We start from the raw sequence: 22110 nt of genomic DNA on the forward strand, positions 1-22110 counted from the left end.
AATATCAAGTTGATGATGAATCAGAAGGGAAATTAGATAGATGGAATAGCTTGATAATGGACCAAATCGGTATGGTAAGGATATGATTAATTCTTCGTATTCGTTCGAGGTAATGAGCCCTTATAGGTATTGTGTAGCAAAGTTCTTGAGTTCTGACAGCTTGCTTAGCTCGGTTGGGATAGAAGGATTCAGTCCTGGCAGTTTAGCTCGTGAAGATGGAATTGGGGGAGAGTTCTTGTTGGGTTTTACCGTGGTTTGCAGATGTATATATCTTTCTATGGGCATGCGAAGCATGGGATGTGTAATGATTTTCTTCCAAATGGGATCAGCGGGAGTTCTTGATTAGATGAGTTACAATTCAGTTCTGAAAGAAGTTCATAAAATTCTTAGGCAACGGGTAGCCTCAGGTAGTCTAGGAAATTGTACTGCTAATTGGAAGTGATTTGACGAGAGTATATGTCTCGGAAGAAGGGTAATGTGATTGGACTGATGATACTTCGGTAGTATTGCGGCACTTTCTTGCCAGATCGACTGCTGATATCTGAGTTTGTTTGATGGCACAGGGAAATTTTAGAATATCTTTCGTGGAATGATTGGGTACTCGAGGTGTAATATGTATTCATACTACGGAATTTAGGATCAGGTACAGTGATTCGTGTGCTATATGGAGTTGGAGACTAGAAGTTCGCATGTACAACCTATGTAGTGGTTGTGGAACGTGTGTATCGACACCGTTTAGCGGCTGTTAGGGTTTGGAGGCCCGAGTGGATCTTTCTTTGCTAGGTATATTAGATTTTGGATATGATATTGGGGTGTAGACTGGTTGTCTCAGTGTTGGGTTATTCTAGACTATTGTGCTATGGGCTATGCCGGAAAATGCCACAGGTTACGTGGCGAGGTGCATCGGATTTTGTTCTAGCAGAGTGGTTTGTATTCCAAAGACCAGTGGACGGCTGGGAAGGTCTGCTTTTCTTAATTGGGCCTTTTGTGACGGATGTCAGTGCAGAGGTTTCTACCATTGATTCAGTTCGGGTATTGAGGGACTTTTTCGGATGCGTTTCTTGTGGCCGGGCATGTCGCCGGGCGAGATTGTGGATTTCGGTATTGATTTGGTGCAGGGAATCGTATCGTACGGCTCCGGCAGGAGTTATAGTAGTGGAAGGAGCAGCATCAGGCTTCTTGGTATTGAGTTCGTTTGCAGGCCGATATGGCTACGTATTTAGCTAGGGTTAGCTTGGATGGCCCCGAGCTGTATTGTTGAGGGGTAGGTTGATTCGATTGTTATTGAACTTGTTAGTGATCTGGGGAGATCTATGAGTTGCTTTTCGGTGTTGTGAGACGTTATGATTTGTTGGATATGGGCACATGTGGTGCGGTTCTATTGAGGATTTATAGAGAAAGTCGAGCGGGAAGAGTGATTGAGTGTTGCTCAGTAAATGGAGTATTGGTTATGACCTTTCGGGGTAGATTCAGGTATTCTATTTCTATGATGTGAGACAGGGTCTCAGCCTTGTGTTGTAATGGTACTGATGAGCTTGAGGTACAGCTCTTTCGTTTAAGTCATTTGTCATGATTTGAGTGTGTTCAGACCGTTTTTATTGGTGCGTGTATCATGCAAGTTGTGGCTTAGGCCTGTATTGAGGTGTCATATCACCAGAGCGGTGTGTTGGATTCGAGGTGATCGTTGGAGTCACTAATGAATACGAACGGATTTGATTTCAGCTTGTTAGAAGGATAATATCGAGGTTCGGCTCGGAATCTGCTGTGGTATTAGTCAATAGGGAAGTGGCTTCCTGAATGGTTGATTTGAGAAATGGTTACGGTTTATTGCGTGTTTCATTTGTCGTTGCCAGCATATGAAAGTGTTAGAATAAGACTTTAACTGATAAGAGGTTTTCTACCCGTATTTGGGAACTGTGGGCAGCTGATGTGAATAGAGGTTATCGTTTCGAGTGTTTGGATTATGTGGTATATCAGATAGTCTCACCTGAGGTTGCAGGTATGGGTTATTACAGTTGTTTCGGGTTTATTCTGAATATGGACGTGAGGTTCTGATCTTGGGTATGATTTCGGAAAGTGCAATGTGGTTCTACGGTTTATGGTGTAGATGGGTTGTGAGATTTCAGCTATGTTGTGTTATCGGACCTATGCGAGATAGGGTGACGTGGGATCACCCCGGGTATATGCTTGGTAAGGTCATTCAGCTATTGGTAGGCTTCTAGGACAACTTTGGGTACGCTTGAGGACGAGCGTTTGTTTAAGTTGGGGAGGATGTGACGACCCGACCCGTCGTCTCATGAGTTACCGCTCCGTTTCCCCCATTTTTTATGCTTCTTCATGTTTCATTATCAGCATTTGGTCTGTTAAAGTTGATTTGGATTGGTTTTGGTAGAAGTTGAGACACTTAGTCTCTTTAAGGAAGGCTTGTTTTGGAAAAGTCAACCAGATGCTGACTATTGAGTTAGAGGGCTCGGATGTGATTTTCGGTGATTCGGTTAGCTTCGAGGGATGATTTGTGACTTAGGAGCGTGATCGGAATTGATTTTGGAGGTCTGTTGTAGAATTTGGCATGAATTGGCGAAGTTAGTATTTTGGCGAATTCCGGTTGATAGGTGAGATTTTGATCCGAGGGTCGGAATGGAATTCCGAGAGTTGCTGTAGCTTCGTTAGGTGATGTTGGATATGTGTGCAAAATTTCAGGTCATTCGGACGTCGTTTGGTTGGGTTTTTGATCGAATGCGTGTTTCGAAAGTTTTTGAAGAACTTAGGCTAGGATTTGATATAATTTGATGGTTTTAGTGTTAATCGTGGCGTTTTTATGATTGGAACAAGTTTGAATAATGTTTTAGGACGTATTGGTATTTTTTGGTTGAGGTCCCGGGGGGCCTCGGGATGAGTTCTGATGGTTAAACGGAGAGTTTTGGGATTTTCATGTTGCTAAGTCTGCTGCTTCTGGTATGGTTTCGCTTCTGCAGAATATGGACCGCAGAAGCGGTATCGCTTATGCGACTGGGGAACCGCAGAAGCGGTTTTGGACTCGAATTGGGTTTTCCGCAGAAGCGGTCCCGCTGGTGCGATTTATGGGCCGCAGGAGCGGTCGAGGCCTTTAAGTGGAGAACCACAAAAGCGGTATAAATGTGGCAGAAGCGGTCCCGCATAAGCGGGGACGGGACCGCATAAGCGAAAAGTGCTGGACAGAGAAGGTTTTAAGATAACATTTCATCCGAGAGCTAAGGGTATTTTTCCTCCATTGTTGAACATCTTGAGAGCTTTTAGGGAGCAATTGAAGAGGGTTTCGACTGAGATTGACTGGAGGTAAGTTTTATGAGTTAAAAACGTAATTATTATGTGAAATTAACCTAGAAATTCATGGAATTAAGCCTAAAATTGATGAACTAGGGCTTGGGATTTTGAGATTTAAATTTGGGATTTGAGGGAGCATTTGAGCTCGGATTTTGGTAAATTTGATATGTATAGACTCGTGGCGAGATGAGGAATCCATTGATGTGAATTTTCTCATTTTTCGAGAAGTGGGCCCGGGGCTCGGGTTTTGTTTGTTTCGAGATTTTTGCTATTTTTCAATTGTTTTCGATTAGGTATTGTTCCCTTAGCATATTGTGATGTATTCGCTCTGATTTTTGTTAGATTCGACGCGCGTGGAGGCCGATTTGAGGGGCAAAGGCGTCGCGAGCTAGAGATTTCACTGGTTCGAGGTGAGTAATGATTGTAAATGATATCCTGAGGGTTTGAAACCCCGGATTTGCACCCATAGTGCTATATTGAGGTGACTTGCACGCCGGATAGAGAGCGTGGGGTAGAGCACCGTTAGGGATTGTGACTTGGTCCGTCCCGGTTGTTGATTTTACCGCGTAATTAACTGAAACTTATTTGATATTTTCATGATTTGGGCTGATTGCCGTATTTGGGCTTCGTGCCAATTATTTGAATCCTTCAGGGATTGTTATCACTGTTTTCGCATTACTTTGCATATCATTTGATCTTGGTCCAAGGTTTTAATACGATTTTGCAAACTCAACCATTTTTCTAAGATTTGAATACTTAAACGATACTTTGTTGACGTTTTGAGCTAGAACTATCATGTTTAATTGCCCAAGTGGCATATGTGCATTTCTGGACTGAGCATGGATCGGGCTGCGCGCCGTAGCAGTGTTACATGTGTATTTCTGGACTATGGATGGCTCGGGCTGCACGCCGCAGCGGTGTTATATTGATTTTGAGGGCGAGGGCCTGGTTGATGCCACGAGATGGCTTGATATTGCGCTTGGGCTGTAGGAGCCCCTCCGGAGTCTATACACACCCCCAGTGCGCGCCGTCGACGTTAAATATATGGATGGCTTGGGATGCACGCCGCAGTGGGTACCGAAGCGTACCGTCATATGCATTGCATTGCACTCATGCATTTTTTCCTATTTGTATTATCTGCCATGACATTTCAGCACTCTCATTTCATTGGCTTCCATGCTATTTTTGCATTCCTTATCTGATACCCTAGTGTTATTTGTTAATGGAGTGCTGTGCCCGAGGGGCTGACTTTTGTGCTGACTTGCACTATCGGTTTCGCATTCATTTGATTAACTGTTGGAAAAAGAGATTTTTTAAAAGAGGTTTTAAAACTGAGCCCAGATATTTCTAAAGATTTCACGTTTTCAGTGTTTTCTCAAAGGGTTACACTGTCCTATATAGCATGATGGCTTGCTTTACGTGATTTCTTGCTGCTCAGTTATTATTTACTTTTACTACTCACTGAGTTGGAGTACTCACTTTACTCACTGCACCTCGCGTGCAGATGCAGGTATTTGTTTACCCGGTAGCGGGTTTGAGCTGGTTGAGGATTTTGCTATCGTAGCTGAGCAAGGTGACCGCCAGCGTTCGCGGCACCGGATTTCTTCTTTTTGATTCTAAATTTTAATCCATGTATTACCGACCTTGTAGTTGTATTAAAAATCCTTCTAGATGCTCGTGACTTGTGACACCCCGGTCGGGCTGTGTTGGGATTGTTCCCTGTTTTTATCACTTTTCTTCCGCACTTGTGGGAATTTTATTAATGGTTAGGACTTATTCATGCTAAGTATTTATTAAAGAGTTATTGGTGTTCTGTTGGCTGGCCTTATCTTCACGAGAGGCGCCATCACGACCGGGTTTGGAAATTGGGTCGTGACACCTGAGCCCTCGGGGCTCCAAACCAAACATGCACACAAGTCCAAAAACATCATACGGACTTGCTCGTGTGATCAAATCATCAAAATAACATCAATAACTATGAATTGAGCATCAAAATCAAAGAAAAATCTCATGAACTCTTAAGCTCAAATTTTAACAACCGAAGGTCCGATTCACGTCATTTCAAGTCCGTTTCTTACCAAATTTTTTTATAGGCTCAACTTAAATCACGTATAAGACCTGTACCGGACTTCGGAACCAAAATACGGGCCCGATACCATCAAATTCAATTACATTTAAATTTCCAAAAACTCTAAGAATTTCTGTTAAACAATTTTCTTTAAAAATTTATTTCTCGAGCTTGGGACCTCGAAATTCGATTCCGGGCATACGCCCAAGTCCCATATTTTCCTACGGACCCTCCGGGACCGTCAAATCATGGGTCCGAATCTGTTTACCCAAAATATTGACCGAAGTCAACTTAAATTTATTTTAAAAGCAAAATTTATTATTTTTCACAGATTTTCACATAATGGCTTTCCGGATACACGTTCGGACTGCGCATGCCAATCGAGGTGAGGCAAAAAGAAGGTTTTAAGGCCTCGGAACATAGAATTTACTTTCAAAACGAGTGATGACCTTTTGGGTCATCACATGTTTTGAGTGATTCGAAGGTTCGAATAAGTTCGTATGATGTTATGGGGCGTGTTGGTGTGTTTGGTTGAGATCCCGAGGGCCTCGGGTAGATTTTGGGTGATTAACGGAACAAGATTGAAGTTTGAAGGATTGCTGAAGTTGGCTTGGTTCTGGTGTTTTCGCACCTGCGGTGGGGAGCCCGCAGGTGCGGTCCCGCAGAAGCGAATAGGTGCTCGCAGATGTGGGCAAGGGTGGTTTGGACTGGAAGCGCAGGTGCGAGGGTTGGTATGCATCTGTGTAAGCGCAGATGCGGAAGGAGAAGCGCAGATACGGAAAGGCGTAAGAAGGCAAGGATCGTAGAAGCGGGCGGGGCCCGCAGGTGCATGTGTTTGACCACAGATGCAGACTCTGAAAGCTTAAGTGGGATCCGCACCTGCGATGGATTTTTCGCAGGTGCAGCATCGTAGAAGCGACAAACAGACCGCATGTGCGGTTTTGCTGGACAGAAGGTATAAATTGAACACTTCGAGTTTTTTCACCATTTCTATCATTTTTGAGCTCAGATTTTGGGAATTTTGAGAGGGATTTTGAAGTAATCACTGAGGTAAGGTCCTTGTGCTTATTTATCTTCAATAACGGTATTTCCTCACTGATTTTACAATTAGTTGGTGAGTTTTTGAGGTGAAATTTGAGAGATTAGGACTTGAGAATTGGAGAGCGAGTTTTGGGGATTTGGAGGGGCAAATGATGTCGTATTTTGATGAATTTAGTATGGTTAGACTCGTGAGTAAGTGGGCTTTCGGGTTTTGTGACTTTTGTTGAATTTCGAGATGTGGGCCCGGGGGCCGGGTTTGAGTCGATTTCGGATTTTGGCTCTAATTTAGTAGTTTTCTTGTGGAATTGATTCTTTTAGCCTTTATTGATTGTGTTGTATTACTTGTAGGGAGACTGCATTCACGCAAGTATTGGTAGGTCTTTTATTTAAAGGTTCAAACAAGAAATTAAGGAAATGGGTTTGTACATCATGAACAATTTTGTGGTATATCCAAATAATATGAAGTTTATGACCAAATACCACAAATTTAAGTTGATGTTCACGCATAAGACCTTTGTTGACGAAATACATGATCCACATTTCAACATGTGTATTTTCAAATTTAGAACCTATGAGCAGCTGTCAAATCCCCAAAAATTTTACAATACCGAGTTATTTGGTAATTAAATTTCTCTCAATTTTTTCCACTTTTATTTTACTTTGCCTTATTTTTTTTCTATCTTATGAGTTCTAAGTGTGAATTAAATCAGTACTAATTACAGTACATAAGATCAAAGATTAAGTTTTAGATTAAAGCTGAATTTCTTGACATTGTTAAATCCTCTGTCGAAAATCATAATCTAATTTCTAGAAGGCCTTTGAAGGCGTATGGAACTAAAGAAAGGTTAGTATTGTACAATTTCTCTGAAGATCTCCATTACATGTGTATAGTGTTGGTACTACTTTACATAGTATTTACAGATAGTATTTCAGTGGTTTTATGAGGGACTAAAGTTAGCTTTTGATCTCTTACTTCCATAGGTAGCTGATGGAGTTCATGCCCACAGTTTACTACGCATTCTCTGAAACCTTCCCTTTTAACAAAACTCAAAAAAATTGATACATGTTGCCTTTGAAATATACATCTAAGTGTTTAATTCCTTTACAATCTTCATTTATATTGTCTATAATGATTACTAATGTAGCACATATTTCCTTGCTTTGTAGATGTCATTGGCGAAGTTGTGAGTTATGAGGACGTACAATCTATCAAGCAAGATGATAACATCCGTATGTACATGAACATTGAGATACAAGATTATGAGTAAGCTCGCCACAAATTATTCAACTAAGTAAATATTTCAACAATTCTTTATTTTGATTCCTATGCTTAACCTTATAATAGTTGTAGGAGTAACAACATTTCTGCAACTCTTTGGGGAGACTTTGTGGAACAGATCAAGCCATATTTGAATGGATCCAATGATAAGTCTGTTGTCGGCGTCATGCAATTGATTAGAGCACATCGATATCGAGGTTATCAAATTGTCTACTTTGCAATACAATGTCTCTATACAATTAGTAAACTCTTAAAAATTACTTTTAAGCGTGCAGAACAATATTCGGTGAGGAACACTTGGCACGCGTCGAAGCTATGGATCAATTCAAATCTTCCTCAAGTTGTTAACTTTTGCTCCAGGTCTCTATAAGTTGGGCTAAATTTAAGGCTATTTCATCCTCAATTTTAGTCTTAAAATTTATTAACGTATCTCAAGTTAAAAAATGAATCAGAATGGTTTCTGTGCGTGGAGAAAGCTCACAAAGAATTACTCAAATTTCATCTCGCAAAACTCACTCTGTTGCTAATGAGCTAGCATCTGGAAGTATTTAAGTTAAAAATATTGAGGATTTGGGTGACTGTAACCATGTGAGTAGCTACTTTTTAATTTTTTTTACTTTTAATTACTACAACTTTTATCTTATCTCTCTCTACATAACAATTGTATATACAATTTTTATGCGCAGCCAAGAAAGTTCTGGGTTGTAGCAACTATTGTACACGTTGAATTAGACCGTGGATGGTGCTATCTAGCTTGCAAAAATTGCGCAAAAAACTAGAAAAAGAGTGGAATAAATTCTATTGTAAAAAATGTGAGCAGATTCAATCTGCCACTCATAGGTATGATTGTAATTTATAGTTTCTTTACTATTATATGATTTTAAAAATACAAACTCTTTCCAGGTACAGGTTGCAAGTTAAAGTGCTGGATTGCACCGACACAATTTCTTTGCTGTTGCGGAATAAGGATGCAACTAAGATTATCGGAAAATCAGCAAATGATTTAAAGGATGCTGTATTTGAGGTATAATACAATTGCTTAGAAAAATAAGACCATCAACGTTGAAAGAAGTGGTACATGATCCATTCCCCTGCATCTCTTTCCCGTCTTATTTATTGGGTAGTTCACTTTGTGTCTATATGCATGTGAGGACTGATAATCGGGAATGACACAAGAAGGGAGAAAGTATATCTTTTACTTAGATATAATTCTACATGTGTTTATAGTTATTTTGGTTTTTTTCTGCAGTGTATTCTTCTTTAAATTTTCTGCCTATATAATAGAGGTAGAAATAGTCCAATATGTTGAATGATCCTATTCTAAGAATTTAAGGAGCCAACAATTAAGGTACGAGATGTCTGGATCTTTCACTTCTAAGAGAAAGATTATAGTAAAATCTATCTCTCCCAAACGAGTTGTTAGAGGATTACAAATACAAAAATAAAAATGAAACATTCAATCTAATTTATCATATACATATCTCAACATAATAGTGGTATATTTGTAATGTAATTTTAGAGACCATTAATATTTTAGAAATATAATAAATTTTTAAAATAGGTAATTTTAATAACGATTAGAATTATTGTACGTATTACTATAATAATAATCATTAAAAACAATGCTAAAACTTTCTTGAAAGGTTTCATCCATAATTAGTATATACTGTTGAGAGTACTCGAGATTACCTAATTAGAGTTAGCTTAAGTAGAGTTAATATTATTAGTAGTTAAGAAAGTGGTTAGTTAGTTAGTTATGCTTTGTGTATAAATAGTACAGTAGAAAGAGAAGGGTAGTTTGTACAGTGCAATTCATTTTTTCAGTTAATACAGAGTTATGTTCTCTCAGCTAATCTTCTAGAAGCTTCCTTCTCTTCTTCATCAGAGCTTCATCTTCCATAGCTATGAAAGCTAACATGGTATCAGAGCTTGCGTCTCCCATCTAAGCTCATTATTCCGCTTGTTCGTCCATGAGTCACTTCAATTCATACGTTGTGTTGAATTGTCTCAAAGTGACAGAGTATCGAAAGGGTTCTTTGAAATCACTCGAAATCGAGTTGAATTGAACTCAAGGTAACTAGAAATGGCAATTACAAATGATGAGAACAATCACTCACCAGCAAATGAATCCCCGACGACCAGTGCAACTAGATTTGCCACAATCGATCATAATCACCCTCTCTACCTTCAACCTACAGATACTCCAGCCAGCTCTCTGATTTCTCTTCAATTGACAGGCTCAGATAACTATGCTATATGGAGTAGATCTATGCGAATTGGTTTGTTAGGCAAAAGCAAGTTTGGTTTTGTGGATGGAAGGTACCCTAAGTTTAAATTTGTACCTGATCTACATGACCTATGGGAAAAGGTGAATGCTATGGTTTTGTCGTGGATAATGAATGCAGTACGACCAGGATCGCTAAGTACTGTTTTCTATGCGTTAAATGCTCACAAGGTCTGGAAAGATCTGAAGGAAACGTTTGATAAAGTGAATAGATCTAGAGTCATTCATCTCCACAGGGAGATTCATACTCTCATTCAAGGAACTATGTCTGTTGCTGACTATTTCTCTAAGCTTAGAGACTTGTGGGGTGAGTTTGATCCACTCATGCCTTGCCTGGATGTCCCTACCTAGAATCCAAGAAGTATGCTGCTCATTTTGAATATCACAGACTTCTACAGTTCCTCACAGGCCTAAATGATTCTTATTCACAAGCTAGGAGTCAGATGATGATAATGTCTGCAGTTCCTAGCCTCAACAAACCCTACTCCTTACTTGTTGATCTTGAGAGCTAGAGGAGCCTAGTAAATTTCACACAGGTAGTGCAAGTTGCAGAAGTTGCTGAAGGTAATGCAATGTTCAGTAACAGAGGTCTAGTAACTGCAAGGGGAAATCCCAGGCCTCAGAAGAAGATCCCTCAGTGTGATTACTGCCATTGCAAAGGACATACAAAGGAGACCTGTTACAAGTTAGTTGGTTATACCCCAGACTTCAAGTCTAAGAAGAAAGGAGGTAGTCCTGGAGTGTATGCAAATTATGCAAGTCCTGGTGATGCCTACCAGTTACTAGCAACAATCCAGAAATGGCCTTTGGAATGCAGAATCAGCAGAATCACCAAATACCTCAGCAGCTTGTTCAACACCCCACTCCTTACTTTACACAGGAGCCTCCACAATCAGTAATTCAGAAGTCTGTTCAGCAACCAGCTCCCTTCTTCGCACAGGAACAGTATCAACAAATTGTTCAGCTGCTTGACAAAGGCATAGATGAAGGCACCTCTTGCAAGACTGCAGCAGCAGGTACTCTGATTACCCTGGTATCTCAATTTGTTAACAATAGATGGATAATAGATATTGGAGCTTCAAACCACATGACATCCACCCTGCAGTTATTAAAATCTTGTCAGCCTGTTCCAGAGTATGAGAGAAACAAAGTACATTTACCTACAGGAGAAGTAGCATTAGTTACACACATAGGAAAATCCTCTGTGTTCACTAATCAGGACATCAGTGATGTTCTATATTTACCGGATTTCAAGTACAACATGCTTTCAGTATCTAAACTTACCAAGGAGTTACATTGTTTATTGGCATTCTTCCCTGACTTCTGTATCTTTCAGGATCTCTACAGTGACCAGGTGAAGGGGATTGGTAAGTAGGAGCTGGGACTCTACATACTGCAGGGAAGCTCACTGCAAGGAAGTTCATTACCTACTACAGCTAAGTCTTCAGACAATGTAGTTAATGCAGTCAATAAAGGTGGTGTTATAGCTGATAGTGAGAACAATAATAGTAGTGCTAGTGTTTCTGGTTCTTGTTCACAATGGAATATGAGATTATGCCATGCACCTATTGAGGTGATTAGAAAGCATGAGTTTCTTAGCAAACTAAAATCATGTGATGAATCATTTTGTACTGTGTGCCCTTTGGCCAAGCAAACAAAATTACTTTTTCAATTGAGCACTACTGTCTCACAAGCTGCATTTGAATTAATACATTGTGATGTTTGGGGACCTTACAGGGTCCCAACATATGATGGGAAAAGATTCTTTGTTACAATTGTAGATGACTTCACTAGACACTCTTGGATCTGCCTAATTGTCTCTAAGGCAGACACCATATTTGTGCTAAGAGATTTCTGAATAAGGTGAAGAATGTATTCTCTAGTTCAGTGAAGACTCTAAGGACAGATAATGGAGGTGAATTCTTCAGTCATGAGGTCAAAACTCTAGTGTCTGAATTTGGGATTAATCATCAGAGCACATGTGTCTACACCCCACAATAGAATGAGGTTGCTGAAAGAAGACACATAACTATTCCAAATATGGCTAGATCCCTCAGATTCCAGGCTGCAATACCACTAACGTTCTGGGGAGAGTGTGTGACCACAGCTGTTTATCTGATCAGCAGACTACCCTCAAGAGTCACTGCTGACAAATCTCCATTTGAAATGTTGTACTCCTATGCTCCCTCACTGTCTCATCTGAAAGTATTTGGGTGTTTATGCTATGCTGCTACTCCCAAGATAGCAGACAAGTTGCCTCGAGAGCTTTGCCCACAGTGTTCATGGGATATGTTACTACCCAGAAGGGGTACAAATTGTATGACCTTCACTCTCAGAGTTTCTTAGTAAGCAGACATGTAGTGTTTTAGGAAAACATATTTCCTTTCAAACACATGAAAGCAGCAGGACATCCAGTTTTTCCAGTTCTGGATCTTATGTCCTCTAATGGTGTACAATATGGGATTGGGAACAGCCATGGTCCATGTCCTTCTACTGACTCATCTGAGTCTCCTGCTACCCGTTCACCTCCTAGTGAGATTCTGCACAGTTCACTGATACATCAGAGGTAGAAGTTGATACAGCTGGTCAACCTTCTTCATCATCAGGCATTGATCATACTATGCCTGCACAAGTTCCCTCTTCAGCTGAAACCTCTCCAGTGGGTCCTCGAAGGTCCTCTAGCCCAAGTAAGCCCCCTTTATGGCTACAAGACTATGTAACCAAAGGCTTCAAGAAATCTTGCCCATATCCCTTATCATCATATGTATCCTATAAATAACACAAGCCAGTATATCTACAAGCCCTTTCTGCTTATTCATCCTTGTCAGAACCAAAGACATTCGGAGAAGCCTCTGTTGATCCAAAGTGGATAGAATCCATGAAATTGGAGATAGCTGCCTTGGAAGACAATCATACGTGGAGCATTGTTTACTTGCCACCTGGTAAGGTGTCAATTGGATGCAAGTGGATCTTCAAAATTAAGTATAGAGCTTCAAGGGAGGTGGAGAGATACAAGGCTCGTTTGGTTGCCAAAGGCTACAGTCAAAGAGAAGGTCTTGACTATAATGAGACCTTCTCCCTAGTAGCCAAGATGGTGACAGTCCGGACTGTGGTAGCTCTTGCTGCAGGTAAGCAATGGACTATCTATCAGATGGATGTCCATAATGCCTTTCTCAATGGAGAGCTACTGGAAGAGGTGTATATTCATGTTCCTGAGGGGTTTAGCAGCCAGTGGGAGTCCTTGAAGGTCTGCAAACTTCACAAATAACTATATGGGCTTACAAGCACCTGGACAATGGAACAAGAAGCTGACAAAGTCATTGCTGCCGATGGGGTTCCTAGAGAGTCACTATGACTACTCCCTATTTACAAGAAGGTAGGTAGTGATCTAACAGTGATACTAGTCTATGTTGATGATCTACTCATCACAAGCAACAATCAATCTCTACTGAATCAAACAAGAAAAGATCTACACAGCAAGTTTCAAATGAAGGATCTAGGTGAGTTGAAGTTCTTTCTAGGATTGAGTTTGCAAGGTCCAAGAAAGGGATTGTAATGTGCCAAAGGAAGTATGCACTTGAAGCCATCTCTGAATCAGGGCTAGGGGGAGCAAGACCAGCAGGAACACCACTTGAAGTAAATCAGAAGCTAACTTCTGAAGAATATGATAGATGTATAAAAGGTAGTGAGGAGCATGCAGATAAACTACTCAAAGATCCAGGAGGTTATCAAAGACTAGTGGGCAGACTTCTATATCTAACCATGACAAGACCTGACATAGCATTTGTGGCACAAGTGCTAAGTCAATACATGCATTGACCAAAGGAGTCTCATGTTACCGCCTTGTCGTCTTGGGTTGGGAAGGATACGACATGCTCAATTCAAGGACACTCAATTTCAGGCTTACGAAGCTCTGACGCTTTCTGTCGCATTTGTTCTCTCTTTTGTTTGTTCTCTCTTTTGTTTACCTTTCATTTTCACTTTCTTTGGAAGCAGCACTTAGAGTAGTCAGATATCTAAAAGAAGCCGCAGGGTTAGGGCTGTTGATGCCTACACAGAATTCAAATAAGCTAAGTGCTTATTGTGACTCAGACTGGGGAGCATGTTTGCAAACCAGGAGATCAGTGACAGGATACTTAGTAAAGTTTGGGGATGCACTAATCTCTTGGAAGTCAAAGAAATAAGAGACAGTGTCCAGAAGCTCAGCTGAAGCCAAGTTCAGAAGCATGGCTTCATATACAACTGAAATAACTTGGCTTGTTCGTTTGTTCAAAGAGCTTGGAGTGGATGTGGATTTACCTGTGAAGCTCAAGTGTGACTGTAAGGCTGCAATTCAAATAGCAGCCAATCCAATTTTCCATGAAAGAACCAAGCACATAGACATTGACTGTCATTTCGTAAGAGAAAGGATTACACACGGAATACTGAAGACAGAGCATGTATCACCAAGGAACAACTGGCTGATCAACTCACAAAAGGACTAGAAAAACTTCAACATGATTACCTACTGGGTAGACTTAGAGTACTGAACATGTTCAAGCCAGTGGCTTGAGGGGGAGTGTTGAGAGTACTCGAGATTACCTAACAAGAGTTAGCTTAAGAAGAGTTAATGTTATTAGTAGTTAAGAAAGTGGTTAGCTAGTTAGTTAAGCTTTGCGTATAAATAGTACAGTAGAAAGAGAAGAGTAGTTTGTACAGTGCAATTCATTTTTTCGGTTAATACAGAGTTCTGTTCTCTCAGCTAATCTTCTAGAAGCTTCCTTCTCTTCTTCATCTGAGCTTCATCTTCCATAGCTATGAATGCTAACATATACGTCATGTTAATAAGAATTGAAGTTATTATTAAAATATTATATTAAAAATAATATAGAGAACAAATTTAATTTCTAGTTGTGCGTACTATCACAATAATAATTATTAAAACTAAAAATTTCACAAAAGGCTTTACCGATAATAATTAGTACAGTAGAACACGAAAAATTATTAAGTCTAAATTATAAATCTTTATATTTATAAAGGTATGGATTGTTATTTTATTCCATAAAATAAATACAAATATTGAACGGAAGAAAAGGATGAAAAAAATTAATTTTATATCTTTATATTTATAAAGGTGTGGACTATTATTTTATTCCGTAAAATAAATACAAATATTGAAGGGAAAAGATGAAAATATATTTAAAAAAATATAAGTTATTTGTAAATAATAAAGTGAACAACTACTATAATAGTCTACTAAATCAGACATGATTTTCGTTACAAGTATGTTGGAAAAAATGATCATCCTTTTAATAATAATAATGCTAACTTCATATGTCACGACCCAAAATCCACTAAGAGTCGTGATGGCGCCGGACACCACTGTCAGGCAAGCCAACACCATATAACTTATAAATTTTCATTTTAATATTTTAAAAATCATTTCTTCCAAACATTAAACAATGAATAATAAACTTCACTGAATAAATAATGATGTCTTTACAAAATTTATTTACTGAATAATCCCGAAATTATCCCAGAACCCAATGTCACAAGTGCATGAGCAATCACTAGGAAATCAAATGAAGTACAATAACTGGCGGAATACAAATCTGGACAGAAAGTAAATACAATACACTGAAAAAGACTATGCTGGCTACGGGTCGCCTCGAGAGATGCAGCTCACCTAAGTCTCCGTATCATCCATGATGCTATGCGCATAAGGCCACTAAAGGTACATGTGCCTGTGCAACAAAAATGCACAGCAAGTGTAGCATGAGTATAAAAACAACGTGTACTCAGTAAGTATCCCATCTAATCTCGAAGAAGTAGAGAGGTCGACTTCGACACTTACTAGTGGTCCAATAATAATAATATACCAATAATATAGTAAATCGAGGATTTTCATAAAAATGGCTGTGTAACTCAATAGCATGAGGCGAGTAAACAATTATTTCGCTCATAGGAAATTCCCAAATTCATTTTCATCATTTATACATTTATCTCATGTCAGGGAGAACAAATATCAACATCTATGAATTTCAAGGCAAGCAATACAAGCATGCGCAAATTATGCCGAGGTCGTATGGCCCGATCCAATAAATATTTAAACTGTGCACTGCTAGAGGGTCGAATGGCGCGAACCATAGATGCATCTATTTAATCTACCGAGGCGTTCGGCCCGTTCCACAATAGATAAACACATTCAAACAGTCAAATCAAGAATTCATCAAGGAGCAATTATTCAGGAAAAGGAAAGTTTCTCTTTTAAAAGTCAAGAAATGATGTCTAGCCTTTTAGAAATTTATTTATACGTTCGATATGTTTTAAGCATTTTTTTTAAATTGACAAGGTTGCAAATATAACAAGTAAAGCATGCTTTTGGGCCCTAAACTACCTGGACTTAAGCATAATAGTAGCTACGCACGGACTCTCGTCACCTCGTGCGTACGTAGCCCCCACAAATAGGAGCACATATCAAATTAATTCACCTATGGGGACAATTCCCTCTTACAAGGTTAGAAAGGAGACTCACCTCGCTCCGAAGTTCCATAACCGACATTTCACGCCCTTCCGAAGAGTCAAACCGATGCACAACACTCCAAAACTAGCCAATTATTATGTAAACCCATTAATATATGTTCAATTACTCATAATAATCCAATTTAATACAATTTCAAACCCCGATCGAAAAGTTGACAAAATTGCCCTCGGGCCCACGTGCCCGGATTCCGAAATTTTTTGAAGATAAAGTTCGCCCACAACCTTACGAACTCAAATGTATAATTTACTCTCAACTTCATATCCAAAATCGTGGTAAATATCCAAGAATACCAATTGTCTAGGTTTTTCCTTCAAACCCCAAGTTCTACTAATTTACATGTTAAACATATACATAATCAATGTATTTAACTCATAAAAGGTGGGGATGGCTTACCTTTCCATTGACATTGAAAAACCCCTCTTGAAACCCTCCAAGAATCTCCCAAACCAAGAGTAAAATGAAGGAAAATGGGCCAAATCCCGTTTCTAAAAGAACACACTGCCTCCAGCCTTTCCGCACCTGCGGTTACTTGACCGCTTCTGCGATTCCGCAGGTGCGACCCCACTACCACATCTGCGGTCCTTCACTAGGCCCCCCTCATTCCGCTTCTGCGCTTCTCCTTCTGCAGGTGCGGCTCCGCATCTGCGGTCCCAGCCTAGCCCAACCACTTCCGCTTTTGCGGCTCCGCACTTGCGGCCCAAGCCTCGCAGGTGCGGTTACATCAGAAGGCAGCTGGTTCCTTCCTTCTTCAAATTCTAAGTTTGACCCGTTAACCATCCGGAATCCACCCGAGGCCCCCGGGACCCCGACCAATCATACCAACCAGTCCCAAACCATAATGCGGACCTGCTCGAGGCCTCAAATCACGAATCACACCCCAATTCGAGCTTTAGGAACTTTAGAACTTCAAACTTCTACATTCGATGCCGAAACTTCTCAAATCACGCTCGATTGACCTCAAATTTGCACATATTTGAAATTACAGACCTACTCCAACTTCCGGAATCGGAATCCGACCCCGATAACAAAAAGTCCACTTCCGGTCAAACTTCCCAAAAACCTTCAAATTTCTATCTTCAACCAAATGACTCCAAAATTACCTACGGACCTCCAAATCCATTTTCGATCGCACTCCCAATACCAGAAGCACCATACAGAGCTAATCCCGGACTCGGAATCCATAACGAACATCGATAGCATTGAAATGAACTCCAACCCAAATTTATGAAATTCTCCCAAAAATGCTAACTTCCACAATAGGCGCGGAAACGCCCCCGTATCATCCAAAACCCGATCAGGACATACGCCCAAGTCCAAAATCATCATACGAACCTGTTGGAACCTTCAAATACCGATTCTGAAGCCGTTTACTCAAAACTCCAATCTTAGTCAATTCTTCGAACTTAAAGCTTCCGAAATGATAGGTTTCTCTCCCAATCAACTTCGAACTTCCCGGGATTCTATTATGACCACCCGTATAAGTCCTAATACCTGAAGTGAAGAAGCTCATGGCCTCAAACTACTGAATGACGCACTATGGCTCAAAACGACCAGTCGGGTCATTACATTCTCTCCCACTTTAACATACGTTCGTCCTCGAACGTGCTAAGAATTGCGCTGGAGTTGTCCGAAATCACAGTTAAACACTTTGTGTACCTACCCGTGCCACCACCACTCAGTTGAGCACATTAGCTCGATCAAATCTGAAGATATTCTCTTTTATTCAAGCAAATAAGCTTAGAACCCAAATTTCAACACCCGAAACTCTCTGCCAGCCTGCTTCCATCCTACGAACACCGTATCAATTACCACACGATGCACCGATACATGATTGTATACCTTTTCTGAATTCACACTATGCACCGCATAACTCTCATTACCATAATATCATCCTCCGATAACGATAGCCAAAACTCAACGAATCTGATGCTCCCAATGCACCTCATGACTTATATAAGTCTTGCCCCAACTTTTGCATTACCGCCACGACGGAAAAGATGTGTAGAAATTCATAACCAACTTCCGAGTCGACAACCCGTTGAGTTTATGATCCTGGCAAGAATCATTACCTCATTCTGAACCAAATAACGGTACTTGCTCTTTAATATACTTCATATAATCTGATCGCGCTGATCCTATATCCAACAATCTCATCTTACCTAGTACGATCTGCTCGGGAAATAAGCCACCCCAGACATGACCAAAAGTCTCATATGATGCCACAACGTGCCAATAAGCTACAAACTCGAACGTGATACATAAGAAAAATGAACCCTTGAAGGGACTACTCAACCCACGCAACTAATATGAACCATCCTCAGAAAATGGGAGGCAAAACACATAAAAATTAGAATATAGGGGACTGAACTCAACATCACACTGTTCCGGCGTGCAACCCGATCCAAACAACGTACGACTCACATAAGGAGATACCCACCGAGCTGAATTGCTCATTATTACTAAACACCGAATATCGGTTGCAAGCACGCTAAGTGCATAATATCGTCCCTGGGGAGACATATACGACACAATATAACATTACATGAAATAGCCGACGACGTAATAGCATCCGACATCCGATTACTCCTTCATAAAGAGCGTTATGCTGAAATGAACACATCCGGCCCGATATAGAGCCCACCTTCATATTAGATCCTTACAAAGACCTCAAGCCGATTCTGATCACACTGTACTAGGCAAATAACCTTTAAAGGGTCCATGAGTACCCCTTTTTTCCTATATCTCACAAGAACAACCATCATAACCGGAGTAAACCCTATAGTCCACAACCCAATAAATCGAGTGCCCTTCAGGCATAAATTCTCAAATTAGCGATATTACCACAATCTTCATACTTGGTTTATATTTCCAATCAATCAAGTGACTACATGTCACACTCATACAATCTCCCCGTGAGACACGCTCCCACGACCTTCCGCACCAGATAACAAGTCTGCACATCCATACCACCGGCCACACTAATGCTGTAAAGCAAATCAAGAATCCATAACCAGGTTGCAAATCCTCATTCACAAAACACCGATCTCAAGTGATGCTGAAGACAATACCAGCTTACTCTAAACATTCAAATCCCTTTCCTGCTCATCCGAGCTCGTGACATCTTTGCCAATCACCGAACCGCAACCTCGGTTCCTCACTTTAATTTTTTCATACCGGTCACTGCACCTACATGCCAATATGCGACAGTATAAGAATTTCATCATAACTCCTGAACCACTATAGGGTATACGCTTCATCATACAGAAACCTTTTACTTAACTCATTCCAAGAGAACCAGACCAACACGCGAGTAAATTTTCATAACCGTAGAACATTCAAATACTCAAGTAGTGGTCTAAACCACCGTAACCCCTTCGTGATCCGCCTACACATAACAAACCATAATACTTGAATACTTCCAAATAAAATCAATTATGGAGGCCGTCGGGCCTCGCACGCACCACCACAAATCACATGCATAACTTAATCACGCTGAAGGAACTGATCACCGTCACCATTATACCAATTCCACCATGGCTAACCAATCTAGCTTCTTATAATTCATCCTTAACTTGGCTTGGAGATAATAATAGCTCCATTCCTTACATCACCAACCTAATTCCACACTCACCTTGAGTGACTCCATTCCATGAGAGCACATTGTCTCCAAACCCATGAACCGCTTCATACCCTCCTTGCACGCACATTCACATCTTCAACTGATACCCCCATTCTGATAATTCTTCTACGAACTCGAAGTCTTTTTCTCTTTTTTTTCCTCCCAATGCTACAATGCAAGTCGAAAACATCATAGAACATTTCGAGCCTCTTATCATAATCTGCTACAAAAGCTCGATTCTTAACTTTACTGCGGGCTTGAATCCTTAGGCACCGCATTTTTAACCTTCGAATTCACTAGGACCGTTGTTGAGAGTCACCCACTCTGGTTTGGTCCTGAGTATAATCAACTCCGAGACTCCGCTGGCACATGAACACCCTTCTCAATGAAGCACCCGACTGAATCACTTCCCTTGTAAATCACCTCTGGATGAAGCATAAGTCCTGAATCCTCCCAGAGCCTGAACATGAGTCAATAAGGCCAACTATGGCACACCTTTGTCAATTCCTTTGCTCATATTACCACTTATATTCTTTTCCCTTAGCTGTAATAACTTACCAATACGCCGATAACCCGAAACCTCACAAGTAGATAACCATGCAACCTAATCGCAGGCGGTGGGACTCTCCCACTTAGCTTGAAGCGACCATTACACAACTCTAGAACCCCTAAAGATTCTTTCTTCATCATTGACATGATCTTGCCCCACCAACTCGCCAAATTCCTCTAAATCCTTCTGTTTGACCCTTCATGAACACTCTGAATCACTAACCACATTCACCTATACCGTATTGCCGATAGACTTCTTCGCCCAAGCTTCGTCAACACCACGCGACCGTTAACCTGCTCATAGGAGATAATCCACCTGTGGAATTTACATGCCGACATCTCCTAATGACGGTGCACTACACAGTTACTATGGAATCTGTAACCCAACCTGAGCCCATGCTTGTTCGCTAGTTGTACAAGCCCATTCGTTCCTCATGGACATTAACTAAATGTGCGACAATACCTTCCAATCCAAAGTCATGTTGTATTCTTCTTCATATCAAGCAACTCCTTCTGTAATATCAATTCTCCCGCCGTATAGTAATCCGATATTTCGAATTAAGTCCATAGACCCAGTCCAGCTCACGCTGGATCTCAAATCACTCTAGACCTTTTTTTCCGGGTGTGTAGTTATCCTACCATAAGACCCATACGCTACTCTGCCACTCTCCCACTTTGATCAAACTCACTCCATTAAGCAACTACTCGACTCCTGCTTCCCACACTTGGCCTTCTAGTAGTTTATCCACCACAAGACACTTCCCATGTGTCCTTCCTCGTCCTTCGCTGTCCAGTTGTTGCTTTAAATAAAAATTCTGTCTCTGTAGCACCTGAACCAATAGATCGCCACTAACTTTAAACCCTTCCGAAGATCATATTTCTCGAGCCATCAACATTAGAAATACGTTCGATCCTAAACCCCCGCGCATTGCGATCTCTGACAGCCGTTCCCTGACACCATTTTCATGATACCCCGCCCAAAAGGCGAATTGAAGAAGATCATAACACCGGCAATCTTAACACATTCAATCGAGGATGACGACACCACGTCGCAGATGAAAATTCCACTGCACTTGAAAACACCAAGTCTCGTTATTCCATCAACCCAACCTGAACATACATAGTCCGATTGTCTTTCCTCCGCCGTAAATAAAACACCGAATCTCTGAAGCGTGCATTGAGCAAACCTCCTTTCAAGTCACTAACTGCCCCGATATCTAGGCAAGCATCCTACCATCACATCAATTTGCACGATAACCGTTCATAAGCATCATAGCAACCTGTGCATAGCCTCAAAGCTCTCGGAAGTACAGCTATTGAGCTAAAACGACAGAGTATCCTTTCGCAAGGTGACGACAATAGCCCCAACGCCTACGCAGGGAGAAACATCCCGCACCACAGCCGTAGTACCATTACAATTTCTCAATTCTCGGCCGATAACAAG

General features: G+C 40.7%; 2 protein-coding genes across 2 annotated transcripts; both read left to right on the top strand.

Moving 5' to 3' along the window:
* The first annotated feature begins 9774 nt into the window (after positions 1 to 9774).
* LOC109210044 lies at positions 9775 to 11833 on the top strand. Its single transcript, XM_019373416.1, has 5 exons — positions 9775 to 10282; positions 10384 to 10436; positions 10512 to 10704; positions 10755 to 11329; positions 11375 to 11833. The coding sequence occupies exons 1-5, from the start codon at positions 9775 to 9777 to the stop codon at positions 11831 to 11833; spliced, it is 1788 nt and encodes a 595-aa protein (XP_019228961.1).
* Positions 11834 to 13530: 1697 nt separating this feature from the next.
* Positions 13531 to 14159, top strand: LOC109210045 (uncharacterized mitochondrial protein AtMg00810-like). The gene is made up of 2 exons (XM_019373418.1): positions 13531 to 13699; positions 13972 to 14159. Exons 1-2 carry the CDS (start codon positions 13531 to 13533, stop codon positions 14157 to 14159), a joined length of 357 nt encoding a protein of 118 aa, XP_019228963.1.
* The last annotated feature ends 7951 nt before the right edge of the window (positions 14160 to 22110 follow it).

Source organism: Nicotiana attenuata, unplaced genomic scaffold (assembly GCF_001879085.1).
Source record: "Nicotiana attenuata strain UT unplaced genomic scaffold, NIATTr2, whole genome shotgun sequence".
Lineage (NCBI taxonomy): Eukaryota > Viridiplantae > Streptophyta > Magnoliopsida > Solanales > Solanaceae > Nicotiana > Nicotiana attenuata.

Excerpts from the sequence above, each read along its gene's own strand:
- LOC109210044 (XM_019373416.1), top strand. The coding sequence starts at position 9,775 with ATGGCAATTACAAATGATGAGAACAATCACTCACCAGCAAATGAATCC. Across the intron at positions 10,437-10,511 it reads AGATGATGATAATGTCTGCA|GTAGTGCAAGTTGCAGAAGT; the intron begins GTTCCTAGCCTC and ends AATTTCACACAG. Across the intron at positions 11,330-11,374 it reads AGGATCTCTACAGTGACCAG|GGAAGCTCACTGCAAGGAAG; the intron begins GTGAAGGGGATT and ends TACATACTGCAG.
- LOC109210045 (XM_019373418.1), top strand. The coding sequence starts at position 13,531 with ATGTGCCAAAGGAAGTATGCACTTGAAGCCATCTCTGAATCAGGGCTA. Across the intron at positions 13,700-13,971 it reads ACTACTCAAAGATCCAGGAG|CACTTAGAGTAGTCAGATAT; the intron begins GTTATCAAAGAC and ends CTTTGGAAGCAG.